The sequence below is a fragment of the Procambarus clarkii genome, chromosome 11 (assembly GCF_040958095.1).
Source record: "Procambarus clarkii isolate CNS0578487 chromosome 11, FALCON_Pclarkii_2.0, whole genome shotgun sequence".
Taxonomy (NCBI): domain Eukaryota; kingdom Metazoa; phylum Arthropoda; class Malacostraca; order Decapoda; family Cambaridae; genus Procambarus; species Procambarus clarkii.
The window spans coordinates 3980461-3994633 of record NC_091160.1 but is presented as its reverse complement, the minus strand read 5'-3'; the positions used below and the strand labels follow the sequence as shown (position 1 = coordinate 3994633).

The window sequence follows — 14173 nt, the reverse complement described above, 5'->3', positions numbered from 1 at the left end:
TTTGCCTAATAAGCCAAGTTTTCCTGAATTAATATATTTTCTCTAATTTTTTTCTTATGAAATGATAAAGTTACCCATTTCATTATGTATGAGGTAAATTTTTTTTATTGGAGTTAAAATTAACGTAGATATATGACCGAACCTAACCAACCCTACCTAACCTAACCTAACCTATCTTTATAGGTTAGGTTGGGTTAGGTAGCCGAAAAAGTTAGGTTAGGTTAGGTTAGGTAGGTTAGATAGTCGAAAAACAATTAATTCATGAAAACTTAGCTTATTAGGCAAATCGGGCCTTGCATAGTAGGCTGAGAAGTGAGTTCTGGCTACTAGGTACGACATATATATATATATATATATATATATATATGTCGTACCTAATAGCCAGAACGCTCTTCTCTGCCTACTATGCAAGGCCCGATTTGCCTAATAAGCCAAGTTTTCATGAATTAATTGTTTTTCGAGAACCTAACCTACCTAACCTAACCTAACCTAACTTTTTCGGCTACCTAACCTAACCTAACCTATAAAGATAGGTTAGGTTAGGTTAGGTAGGGTTGGTTAGGTTCGGTCATATATCTACGTTAATTTTAACTTGAATAAAAAAAATTTACCTCATACATAATGAAATGGGTAGCTTTATCATTTCATAAGAAAAAAATTAGAGAAAATATAATAATTCAGGAAAACTTGGCTTATTAGGCAAATCGGGTCTTGCATAGTAGGCCAAAAAGTGCGTTCTGGCTACTAGGTACGACATATATATATATATATATATATATATATATATATATATATATATATATATATATGTCGTACCTAGTAGCCAGAACTCACTTTTTGGCCTACTATTCAAGGCCCGATTTGCCTAATAAGCCAAGTTTTCCTGAATTAATATATTTTTTCTAATTTTTTTCTTATGAAATGATAAAGCTACCCATTTCATTATGTATGAGGTCAATTTTTTTTTATTGGAGTTAAAATTAACGTAGATATATGACCGAACCTAACCAACCCTACCTAACCTAACCTAACCTATCTTTATAGGTTAGGTTTGGTTAGGTAGCCGAAAAAGTTAGGTTAGGTTAGGTTAGGTAGGTTAGGTAGACGAAAAAACATTAATTCATGAAAACTTGGCTTAGTAGGCAAATCGGGCCTTGAATAGTAGGCTGAGAAGTGCGTTCTGGCTATTAGGTACGACATATATATATATATATATATATATATATATATATATATATATATATATATATATATATATATATGTCGTACCTAGTAGCCAGAACGCAATTCTCAGCCTACTATGCAAGGCCCGATTTGCCTTGTAAGCCAAGTTTTCCTGAATTAATATATTTTCTCTAATTTTTTTCTTATGAAATGATAAAGCTACCCATTTCATTATGTTTGAGGTCATTTTTTTTATTGGAGTTAAAATTAACGTATATATATGACCGAACCTAACCAACCCCACCTAACCTAACATAACCTATCTTTATAGGTTAGGTTAGGTTAGGTAGCCGAAAAAGTTAGGTTAGGTTAGGTAGGTTAGGTAGTCGAAAAACAATTAATTAATGAAAACTTGGCTTATTAGGCAAATCGGGCCTTGCATAGTAGGCTGAGAAGTGCGTTCTGGCTACTAGGTACGACATATATATATATATATATATATATATATATATATATATATATATATATATATATATATATATATATATATATATATGTCGTACCTAGTAGCCAGAACTCACTTCTCAGCCTACTATTCAAGGCCCGATTTGCCTAATAAGCCAAGTTTTCCTGAATTAATATATTTACTATAATTTTTTTCTTATGAAATGATAAAGCAACCCTTTTCTCTATGTATGAGGTCAATTTTTTTTTATTAGAGTTAAAATTAACGTAGATATATGACCGAACCTAACCAACCCTACCTAACCTAACCTAACCTATATTTATAGGTAAGGTTAGGTTAGGTAGCCAAAAAAAGCTAGGTTAGGTTAGGTTAGGTAGCCAAAAAAAGCTAGGTTAGGTTAGGTTAGGTAGGTTAGGTAGACGAAAAAACATTAATTCATGAAAACTTGGCTTATTAGGCAAATCGGGCCTTGAATAGTAGGCTGAGAAGTGCGTTCTGGCTATTAGGTACGACATATATATATATATATATATATATATATATATATATATATATATATATATATATATATATATATATATATATATATATATATATATATATATATATATATATATATATATATATATATATGTATAGGCCGTTGTGGTTTTAAAGACGACAACGTTCTTTAAACTAAACAATTTACATTTGCGGTGAGCTGCACAGTTGGTTTCGTTCTCGATTCACAATCGGGGATCCCGGATTCGATTCCCGGGCGGGACGAATATGGTTGGAGACGTTTCCTTTTACCTAATTACCCGTTCACCTAGCACTACATAACAGCTACTCCACGGTCTGATAGTTACTCCACGTTCTGATAGTTACTTCACGTTCTGATAGTAACTTCACGTTCTGATGTAATATACCTTTACCTTACCTTACTCTTTCTGCTCTGTCGCTTCACTCAGTACCCCAGCTTATCACTATTACAGTCCAGCATGACCCCTCACTGAACTGCCACGAATATAAGCTGAATATTGTATGAGGACACAACAAGAATAGAGGTAATTAATTTATAACTAATAATTAAAATCATCAAACACTGCCACCACCTTCCCGAACCATAAATGAATGTGTCTTAATTATTGTTGCCCCAGGAAGGGAGGGACTCAATAATCAGGGAACTCAAGGGGCAAATAATCTTGGAAAAATGCTTGATGAATAAGAAAAAAAAAACTTTACTGATTGAGGATCCAAAAGCTTCCAATACCACCCGAGAATATTTTTTATTAAATGACTCACACAACATCAAACAAAGGGGGAACAGATAACTAAACACAATTACATTAAAACACTTTATTATTTTAAAACACGTAAATTTAAATCAAATTGAAATGTCCTACTTTACTAACACATCCTAATAGGCCAAATGGAAATTCGAGGTGCATTTACTGTTGTACCAAAACTCAGACAGACATTACCTTAATTCTGCAACCTCGGCCACGATGTTGATTGGCTGCCCCCAGATCAGGAGACCTCTTCTCCAGTACACCCCCAACACACTGACTCTAATATTTTCTAAAACTCTTGCCAGTGGAACAGGCTCCACCCACTTAGTTCCTAGGTCCAATTAACTCCGGCTATCAAAGCTCAACCAATGACTACAGAGTGTCAATCTTAGGCCAGCCAAAACCTCTGACTTAGCCCCGCCCCCCAGGCTCCTTGGACATAGGCCTGTCCTGAAAGTAATGTTTTACTCCAATAGAATCATGAACCGATCCCACGCTACTCAGGAAACCACAGTCGTATATGGCTTTCAGCTCCCTCACTCGAAACTTGAGAATTACGGTAATTCGTCACTGATCTTAAAATTGTCAAATGGTTAGTGGCGAAGGCAGTAGAAGAGGGGAACGGATTGGAAAAGGGGGTTGGAAAGGACTGGGAGACAAATGGTTTGGAGGGATTGGAGATATAGGGATTGGGGAACAAGTGACTTGACCACCTGCCTATAAGGTAATTTGACTCTGGTTATGATGGAAAACGGCCAAGAGGGAGAGGGAGAATGACCAGAGGGTCGGACTGAAACATGGGAGGGATGAAAAAGGGAGGGGAGGCAAGCGAGGGAAGGGGGAAGGAGCTACGGTCTGCACATACCATTACACTGATAGTTACTTCACGTTCTGGTAGTTACTTCACGTTCTATTATCTACCCCACGTTCTGATATCCCCGACCTCGATCGCTGACGCTCCCACAATCTGTGGTGGATAGCAGCGTCAGCGATCGAGGTCGGGGACCTCGCACCTCCCAGCATCACCCAGGATGGTGCTAGGAGGTGCTTCCTCATGTCCCCCTTCTTCCCCTATCTCGCCAATTATCTTCCCATCTAATGGAATGAAATGATCATGTCTAGTACACAGAGATTGAACAACTGGGCAAGCACGACACAGACCGAGCTATTGGGCATTTAGTTATTTTGGTGGAGTTATTTTCTATAACTTTAAAAGTGCTCTGCAGTCCTTAAATAACCCATCACAATGTATGTCGGATATAGCTGGTAATATTAAATGGAATGTAATTTTTGCCAATGATAATAACTATTGTATAAAACTTGTGTGGATCCCATCCCATGTTGGAGTTGGAAAACATGACTTTGTAGATCGATTGGCCAATGAGGCTCGCAGGAAAGAAAACATTGATTATGACTTTGGACTATCTAATGCAGTTATTAGAAACATACAAATTAAAGAAATTAATTCAGATTTAGAAGAACTAAGAAATGCCCAGAGACCTGAAAGCTGCAGTATTAAAAGTTATGACAAGTTTTGTAATAATAGGTATTTGTATGGTCAGTACAGTAACCGGACCAGGCAATGTGATGTAGTCATCGCGCGAATTCGCCTTGGCTATAGGCACATCTGGCAGGTTAGTGAGGCTGAGCCACTACCAGAATACTCAGATAGTAAACTCTGTGATAAACCTAAACCACTCACTAGAACACTATATTGTTGAATGTAAAACCGTAAAAGACTTTAGACCTCCTGGCCTATTGTACCACCAACTGTGTAACTATTTCATTGACTCAAGTGTTCTGGACGACATCCTAACAATTTATTCAAAATTTGCTTGTCCATTTTAAAGAATGAAGAACAATTTTGATCTATAATACTTCTAAGCTGCATCACTTATGAACCCATCCCTGCCCTTGTGTGGCAGTGCACAATAGAAAGTTGTTTTCACATATCCATACATTAAAACATTGATTGTACTCATGATATATATGTGCTTCAGCCTACAGTTTAGACCTATTGTCTTGTGTATGACCCTCTGTCCTGCGTGACAGTGAATACCAGCATTATCTTCACTTTAATAAGACTTAATCGAAATCCTCAGATTATGCAAAATTGTAATTGAATTTGTCAATAAAGATGTTAATAATAATAATACCCATCTAATGCTTCCCCTCCACTAACGCTTAAGCCTCCAAATTTACGCCTCTCTCAAGCTCCTCCCACCACTCCTGAGGTTTCAAGTCTTCACGTCCTTGGGCTGGGTGGGAGGGTGTTTCCTGGGGACGGCGACGATCCTGGGAGGTGGGAGGCGGAAGCGTGGTCTGCGGGCTATGAGGGCTGGGATCTGTTGTCGGAGGGGCGGACTCTTGAGGGCTGGAGGAGGGGCGAGGCCCAGACGCGCGTGGACCTCCCTCTTGAACATCTGGTAGCGCACTTTGTTGATCTGACAGGTCACGGGGAGAGAGGCATTAGGCCAGCCACAGGCATAATTATTGATCTCATTATCAGGGTCCACTCTATATACAGATATTTATTCACTATTATTATGATAATTCTAATAATTATTCTCAAACACCGACACTGACGTAAGACACCTCTTACGTCAGTAAGAGGTGTCTCTGACATCTAGAGTAGAGACACTGACTCTAACATGACACACTAACGTAAGACACTGACATCAGACACTGTCACTGACACCAGACAGGGGGAGGGAGGAGCATGCGAGGAACCAACAAAGCAGCCACCGCAGCATACCTCAATCTGAGCGAAGCGTGTGGGGGTGTAGGAGGCTGTGGTCTGGAAGCCTCGGTGGGTGAGGAAGGCCTGGTCCAGCACCTGGAACTTGTAGCCCCGGCAGTGTAGCTCATACACCTGGAACACCCGGCACACAACATCACAGGTCAGCTACAAACAAATGCACCAAGGACCCCCCCCCCCCTTATATCGCTTACATCTAGGACGTGTCAACCCTGGGTAGACACTACGTGATAATACCCAATGCTCGCATTTTATGTCCACAATAGCAAGTGTGCAGAGACGCTGACGAAGGATTACCTGACTGTTCCTGGTAAAGCCGTAGCCGATGAAGCGTTCGTCGAAGGGCGGCGCGGTGTAGGGAAGGACCAGGATGGGCTCCCAGAACTCCTCGTAGGTGGTGATGTTGTAGAGGACTGTGTAGTGGGGCGCTGTGCTCCTGGCAGGCTCCACCTCCCAGTTCTCCAGATGGGAGTTACCTTGGTTTCTGGCGTAGACCTGTAGGGCATCAAATAAAATTGATATCGCTAAATTTCAAGGTTGTAGGTTCCGACCCTAGGGCTACTTGTCATTACAAGCATGAAAACTTCCCAATCAATTGTTGTTATTGTTTTAAACAGCCTCCTGGTGCTTTGGAGCCCAATAACTGTATAATAAATGTAAACAAATCCGCCAAAGATTGAGAAAAGATGTATAGGTTCGTAAGGGCTTGCGTAACTGCTTCGTGAATCTGGCCCCTGGACCTTTGCGTGTTTCAACTAAACTAGGTCAATTAAAACGTCCGAAACATGTGAAACTTTAATTGTGCAACTAAATATTATTATAAGCATCTTTATTAATTATTATGATTGATATAATGACCAATAACAAGGTAAAACACGTAGAGGGAAGGACGCTGATGTTACTGAGAGCAGTCGAGGAGCCTCAGGGGTCCCCATGCTAACACTCACAGCTCAGTGTAACACAAATACGTAGTTAAATAACTCGCATTTTACCTGTCTACCTTTATTACTTGCGCAAAATAGATCAATTTAAAACCAAATAATAAAACAATTTAAGTCACTGTAATTAGGAAAGATGATTTGAAGTTTAGGTTACAGGTCGAGTATAAGACGCTGGCCTTATTATAAATGATACACTATATGTGTATTAGTGACTGTGATAATGTACTAACTTAACACTTTATCCATATTAATATAATTGTAGCTATCCACTGTACTAATATGTGCTACTGCCTTTAGTATTATCCTGTGTTTCCATTTTCTAACCAATCCATTATGTATAATAAAGTGTGAATAAAATCTACTGTTGAATTATTATAGTAAAACACTGGACAAAGAAGACCACAGACAAGGAAAGGAAACGAACAATTATAGTTGTAGGAGCACAGGAACCAGAGGGATCCAATCGGGAGGAGTGGAGAAGTAGGGACCGAGCAACCATGACAGAGATTTTGGAGGGACTGGATATGGAGGAGGCAAATGGCAACATAGAGAAGGTTTTCAGGCTGAGCGTCTACAAGAAGGAAAGGAAACGATTGATAAAGGTAGTGCTCACGAACGAGGCAACAAAGGAGAAAATCCTATCCAGGAAGAGCAGACTTGTGAAGTTAGGGGAGGATACGAGGACGTCTTTCTGCAAAGGGACATGACAAGGGAGTAGAGAAGGAAGGCTGCAGAGGCAAGGAGGAGACGCAGAGAAAGGGATGGAGATATGGGAGCCACAGGACTCAGCTCAGTGCCTCCAGGAACCTCAGATGGGAGTGGCAATCCCCCCACCAGCAGGCCAGCATCCCCAGGGAGGATTGTAACAGAAGCTTCCCACCAACCAACCCCTCAGCCATCCCCCACCAATCACCTGCACCTCCCAAGACAGTAAAGTCCCCCTTCAGACCATGCCACCCATGTTCCCTGACCCCAGACCCCCACCCCCATGTTCCCCCCATGCCCTTTTTCATCCCCAGCCCCTACCCCAGACCCCTCACTGTTCCTGCACCCCATGCCTTTCCCTGTTTCTCCAGCCTGTGCCCTTCCCAGTTTCCCCACCCCAAGCTCTTCTCCCTACCACACCCCCCTCCCTCCTGGCCCCCCTTCCCCTGGCTCCCCTCCCCTCCCCAACCCCTGACCTCCCTGTCAACCCACCCCTAGTCTACCCTGCATACCCCAACCCGTGACCTCCCACCACATGCCCCTCCAGTTCCCCCATCCCATGCCCCCACTAACCCCCAACCCCGGACTCCCCTCAGCCGCATCTCGTCAGAGCCCCCCTAGCCCCCCTGTTCCAGATCCTCCCAAACCTCTCACACCCCAGACCCGCCCAGGTCCTCCTTCCTAGACTCGCCCATCCCAGACATCCCTTGTCTGGGAACTCCAGTGGAATCAACAGAAACTGAGAATGGACAGAAGAGAGTCAGCTTCAAGGTCATGTACACGAACATAGTGTACATGACCTTGTACATGACATGTACATGATTACAAAAAAGGCCAGTGGACTTAGGGAAAGAACACAAGAAGTAAACCCAGATGTAATTGGACTCACAGAAACCAAACTCTCAGGAATCATAACGAATGCGGTGTTTCCCTAGGACTACACTGTAATAAGGAAAGAGAGGGAAGGAAGGGGAGGAGGCGGAGTGGCTCTACTAATGAGAAAGGAATGGAGTTTCGAGGAGATGGTTGTTCCGGGCTGCGAAGGGTTCAGAGATTTCGTAACAGGTACCATGACGATGGGAGGACCAAGAGTAGTAGTAGCAATGATATATAACCCATCACCAAATGAAAGAAGACCCAGGCAAGAGTATGACAGAAACAACATGGCAGTTAACATTATCATTGAGAGAGCAGCTGCTGCTGCTTGTAGAAACCGATCCCATCTGCTCATCATGGAGGACTTTAATCATGGAAGGATAGACTGAGAAAACAGGGAACCACATGGAGGTGAGGAAACATGGAGAGCGAAACTGCTAGAGGTGACGACTAGAAACTTTTTTTAAGTCAGCATGTCAAGGGTCCCACGAGAATGAGAGGCAATTATGAACCAGCAAGACTCGACCTAGTATTCACTCCGAACGATTCAGATATAAGGGAAATCGGTCTTGAAGCCCCCATGGGTATGAGTGATCACAGTGTACTGTTGTTTGAATATCTGGTCGAAGAAGGGTTAATGTACTCAAGGAAGGGACCAGAAAACAAGAGGCTGGCATTCCAGAAGGGAAACTATGAGGAGATGAGAAAATTCCTAACTGAAATAGCTTGGGAAACAGAGCTCAGAGGAAAGACGGTTCAAGACATGATGGACTACATCACGCAGAAGTGTAAGGAGGCAGCAGACAAGTTCGTCCCAGTCCAAAAGGGAAAAAATTAAATGGAGATGAGAAACCCATGGTTTAATCAGAGTTGCAAACTAGCAAAGCAGCTAAGTAAAAGGGCATGGAGAAACTATAGAACAACAGAACACTAGAGAGCAGAGAAAGATACCAGAGCGCCAGGAATGAATACGTCAGGGTGAGAAGAGAGGAAGAGAGGCAATATAAAAATGACATAGCGAGTAAGGCAAAGACTCAACCCAAACTGCTGCATAGCCACATCAGGAGGAAAACAACAGTGAAGGAACAGGTAATGAAACTGAGGATAGGGGCAGAAAGATTCACTACAAACAACAAGGAAGTGTGCGAGGAACTCAATAAGAAATTCCAGGAAGTCTTCACCTCAGAGCAAGAAGTCCCAGAGATATGGGAGGGAACATCAACCCAGACCCTAGAGGAACACCAACCCAGACACCACTAGAGAAGTTTGTGATTACCGGTGGGGAGGTGAGGAAGCATCTGCTAGATTTGGACGTGACAAAGGCAATTGGCCCGGATGGAATCTCACCATGGATTCTAAAGGAAGGAGCAGAAGCTCTGTGCCTACTACTCTCCATGGTGTACAACAAGTTACTGGTAACAGGTGAACTGCCAAAAATTTGGAATACGGCCAATATATACCTACTACTCCCAATATATAAGAAGGGTGATAGGCAGGAGGCACTGAACTACAGGCCAGTGTCCCTTACTTGCATTCCATGCAAGATGATGGAAAAGACTGTGCGAAAAAAGCTAGTGGAACATCTGGAGCAAAACAACTTTGTAACACAACATCAGCTTGGGTTCAGAGATGGCAAATCATGCCTAACAGGATTAATTGAGTTCTATGACCAGGCAACAAAAATCAGGCAAGAGAGAGAGGGCTGGGCAGACTGCATATTTCTGGACTGCCAGAAAGCTTTTGACACAGTACCACATAAGGGGCTATTTGACCAGGATATAAGAAAATTGTCGTAGGGTATTCAAAATTTATTATCCTGATACATGTGAAAGGTGCTGCAACTGGGCCAAGTTTCATCATCTCAGCCTAAATAGAGAAGGAGAAAAAAAAGAAAAGAAAATTTTAGACAATTTTCCAACAATATTCAATTGCTTTCACAGCCCACAATTGTGAACCGAAATTATTTCTATGACACTCAGCTATGACCTTACTATATAATAAAGATTTGCACCAAGGAGTTTTATCCCAGATGTATTTAGTGCAATAATACAGATTTTTAAAGTTTCCCAAAAACGTATGCAACAAAATGAAGTTTATCATTATTTATAAAATCAATAAATCTACGTAGATAAGAAAAACTACTACCGTTTTTAGAGGCGTAAACTCTACATATAATGTGCAGGTTTCATGTAAATTGAATAATAAATAAAGGCTGTGAAGTCAGATATAGTTGTAAAACCCTTACCTGCAGAAACAAAGGTCAAAGTTGAGCCACCTGTGGGTGAGGTTGATGTTGACCAATATCATTCAAAATTTGCACCCTTGTAGAAAGGCATGGGTTCAATATGGTGTGCAAGTTCAATGAAGATCGCCTGATTAATAAAAGAAAAAAAAATATATTATTAAAAAAAAACACACACAAAAAAATTAATATTTGTCACCAGTTTTATATGTACAAATATTTATGAAGTAATATCACAATATAACACTAAAACATACTAACCTAATATAATTGGTCAGAAATATGGGTCCTGCAGGTGGCACTGCATTGGCACTAGTAGGGCCCTGCCCCATAACCTGGGTCAGCTCACTCAGGGGCCTTTCGTGGCTTGGTGGTGCGTTTCGTTGGTATCTGCATCTCCTTGTTCTTCCTATGAAAGTAACAGTCTCGTATGTCACTCTGTGGTAGACCAATGAGGCTGGTCAGAGATCCCGTCACATATCCTACGTTGTAGTTGACAGCTGTCATTGCCATGGCGAAGTCGACCATTACACGACCGACAAACTTGTCTTTGGGGGCGAGTTTCCAAACTCGGTGGTGTAGAGACTCGTTTGGATTCTGAGTCTTCCCCTTCAGACACTTCGTCATGTTGTCCTCTGATACAAGATTGTAGTATATCTTCAGGACTTCAGTCATGTGGATACTGGGAAGCTGGAAATGTACCCTCATCGTCTTGAGTGATCTTGGGGTCGTTTCATTTGCAATGTCTTTTGTGGTAAAAACACCAAGACTCATTCCCTTTAGGGCAGTGCATGTGCATTGGCTTCTCATCAGTCGACGTAGCATGAAACAGTCCGGACAGACAGGCATCCCTCATTCGTTTCCAGTCTGTGTTGACGTTATCTCGGATAGCTATGGTGAAGTAACTTGCCAACTTTTGAATGGTGACATCAGTTAATTTACCTTTTCCTTCCACCAGTGACATTCGTCTGGTCTTTTTCACATTCCCTTTTGTCTCTTTCAATTCCACAACTGTTTTCTGAAAGTTCCGGAGCTGTGTTGCAAGTCTCTTGCTGAAGTGATTTATACACTCAGCCTTTTCCACGGTTACATTTCGATATGGACCATCACCATTATTCATTGCACAAATTTTATTGAAGGCTGAAGAATCCCCATCACTGACCAAGGTCGTATACCTGAATTTGAGCTCTTCAGATCGACCCCACATCAATACTGCGGCATCAGCCTCCATATTTTTGGCAGTGCCGTTATAGTTCCTATCACAATCAGGCACATGTTCACGCATCTTATTGTCAAACTCCGTCTGTGTTACTTTTCCTTGTTGTTTTCTATTCAGTAACATCTGGCACTTTTTGCAGAAACAATTGTAGTCCACAACGAGCCCTGTGAATATCTCCACAACAAAGGCACACCCAATTTGTGAATGATGGCCCCTTGTGTGCCACGATCCATCAAACGATACATCAATGTCCAGGATCCCACCAACGGAGTGCCTATCAAATTGTTCTCTGTAATGATTGAAGATGATATGACGAGTGTTTTCTTGCAAGTGCACCCATTTCTCAATGGCAGCATTTTTTATCATTTTCTGGACCCTATTATATGTCTTATAGGATACACATTTCATGTTTGTTATGGAACACATACCCCTGTAATATGTATATCCGTGTCCATTTAGCATGTTGGTGTACACTAAGGATATCAGATTTTCATTATTTCCAGGCAATGCTTCTTCGTCTGTAAAATGACAACGATTACAGGTTCTTTTCACTGTTACATCATGTTGCAAAATCGTAATTGTATGACAAACTTTACCCTTTGAACAGTATTGGCATATGCAATGTTTATCAAGGTATTGTTTCAGTTTCTTATCCGTGACCATTAGCGCAGACTCGCGTGGATTTATTCTATATGTCACTTCGCTGTCACTGTCGGTTTCCTGGTCAGTGTCCTTGTCACTTCCAATTGTTTCTTCTCTAAATAAACCGATTCGTTTCTTGGCACTGCTCTGGATACGTTTACGCTTTCTGGAAATGTTTGGAGTTGCCAGATCAGCACGTGAGGTGCTGGGCCCTGCAACATCAAGAGCGAGAACGTCTAGAGTAGCAGGTCCAACATCAGGAGTAGCAGGTCCAACATCAGGAGTAGCAGGTCCAACATCACGAGTAGCAGGTCCAACATCAGGAGTAGCAGGCCCAACATCAGGAGTAGCAGGTCCAACATCACGAGTAGCAGGTCCAACATCTGGAGTAGCAGGTCCAACATCACGAGTAGCAGGTCCAACATCAGGAGTAGCAGGTCCAACATCAGGAGTAGCAGGTCCAACATCAGGAGTAGCAGGTCCAACATCACGAGTAGCAGGTCCAACATCTGGAGTAGCAGGTCCAACATGTGGAGTAGCAGGTCCAAGGGTTGCGGGCTGCGACAGGCCCCTCACACTCTCGGCTGAGAGGCCACCACGATCCTCACTCGTCAAAATGCGTGATCTACGCATTGCGGCCAGCTCGTACCTTCTACGGACAGCTCGCATGCATCTAGCTTTCAATGCCTTCTTCTTGTTCGTTAGGTAAGTCATATTGCAGTCCAAATAGCACAAATAGCGAGCGTTCTGGGAGATATCGTGAGAGCGCGTCAACGATAGATCCACTAGCTGAGGGACACAAAGAGTGACTGATTGCTAAGCCACAGCCCACCCTCTACCTCACACGAGACTGTTGCCAATGAGTGAGTTTATATTCGTTTTATGCATAACATGTTATTTTCAACGCTGTTACGAAATATTAGACTTCTACAACGTAAAACACAATACTCCGCGGCGCACCCAGGCCTCGAGGACCGGATTTGGCAAAGTTGCAGCGGGAAATTTGACTCTAATTACGTTATTTATCAAGATAACATAAAACGGTTTGCACCCCAATGTTGCCAGAACATTGTAGTATTTTTCGTAATTTTTCGTAAATATTCCATTTTTCTTCGGATTTTCGGATCCCATGGCCCCTAAGAGACTAGTGCACAAACTGGAGATACAGGCAGGAGTGAAAGGGAAGGTACTCCACTGGATAAGGGAGTACTTAAGCAACAGGACACAGCGAGTCACCGTGAGGGGTGAGGTCTCGGAGTGGCGGGGAGTCACCAGTGGAGTCCCACAGGGATCAGTCCTTGGAACTATACTGTTTCTGATATACGTAAATGATCTCCCAGAAGGAATTGACTCGTTCCTCTCGATGTTTGCTGATGACGCAAAAATTATGAGGAGGATCAGGACAGAAGAGGATAGTATGAGGCTACAAGATGACCTAGACAAACTGAAGGAATGGTCCGACAAATGGCTACTAAAATTCAACCCAAGTAAATGTAAGGTAATGAAACTAGGAGGAGAAACTAGAAGGCCAGTCACTGGATACCGAATGGGAGATGAAGTCCTTCACGAAATGGACAGAAAGAAAGATCTGGGAGTTGATATCACGCCAAACCTGTCTACTGAAGCGCACATCAAAAGAATAACATCAGCGGCCTATGCGAGGCTGGCTAACATCAGAACTGCTTTCAGAAACCTGTGTAAGGACTCCTTCAGAACCTTGCATACCACATATGTAAGGCCAATTCTGGAGTATGCAGCCCCAGCATGGAGCCCGTATCTAATCAAGCACAAGACGAAGCTGGAAAAAGTTCAGAGGTATGCCACTAGGCTAGTCCCAGAACTAAGAGGCATGAGTTATGAGAAAAGACTACGTGAACTGCACCTCACGT

General features: G+C 42.3%; 1 protein-coding gene across 3 annotated transcripts in view; it reads right to left on the bottom strand.

Annotated features, from left to right (window-relative positions):
• Positions 1 to 2999: 2999 nt before the first annotated feature.
• The window catches only part of LOC138363387 (beta-1,4-glucuronyltransferase 1-like), a 15144-nt gene continuing 3970 nt past the window's right edge, over positions 3000 to 14173 (bottom strand). Inside the window, exons 3-5 of one of the 3 annotated variants that reach the window (XM_069322421.1) lie at positions 5957 to 6154; positions 5657 to 5773; positions 3000 to 5345 (exon numbers count right to left, since the gene is read on the bottom strand). In XM_069322421.1, coding sequence (XP_069178522.1) covers positions 5139 to 5345; positions 5657 to 5773; positions 5957 to 6154 — 522 coding nt within the window. In that variant the 3' untranslated portion in view covers positions 3000 to 5138. Of the gene's footprint in view, positions 5346 to 5656; positions 5774 to 5956; positions 6155 to 9976; positions 10048 to 10426; positions 10554 to 10684; positions 13073 to 14173 lie in introns of those variants that run through there. The other 2 variants (XR_011228040.1, XR_011228041.1) reach the window with 2 other exon arrangements.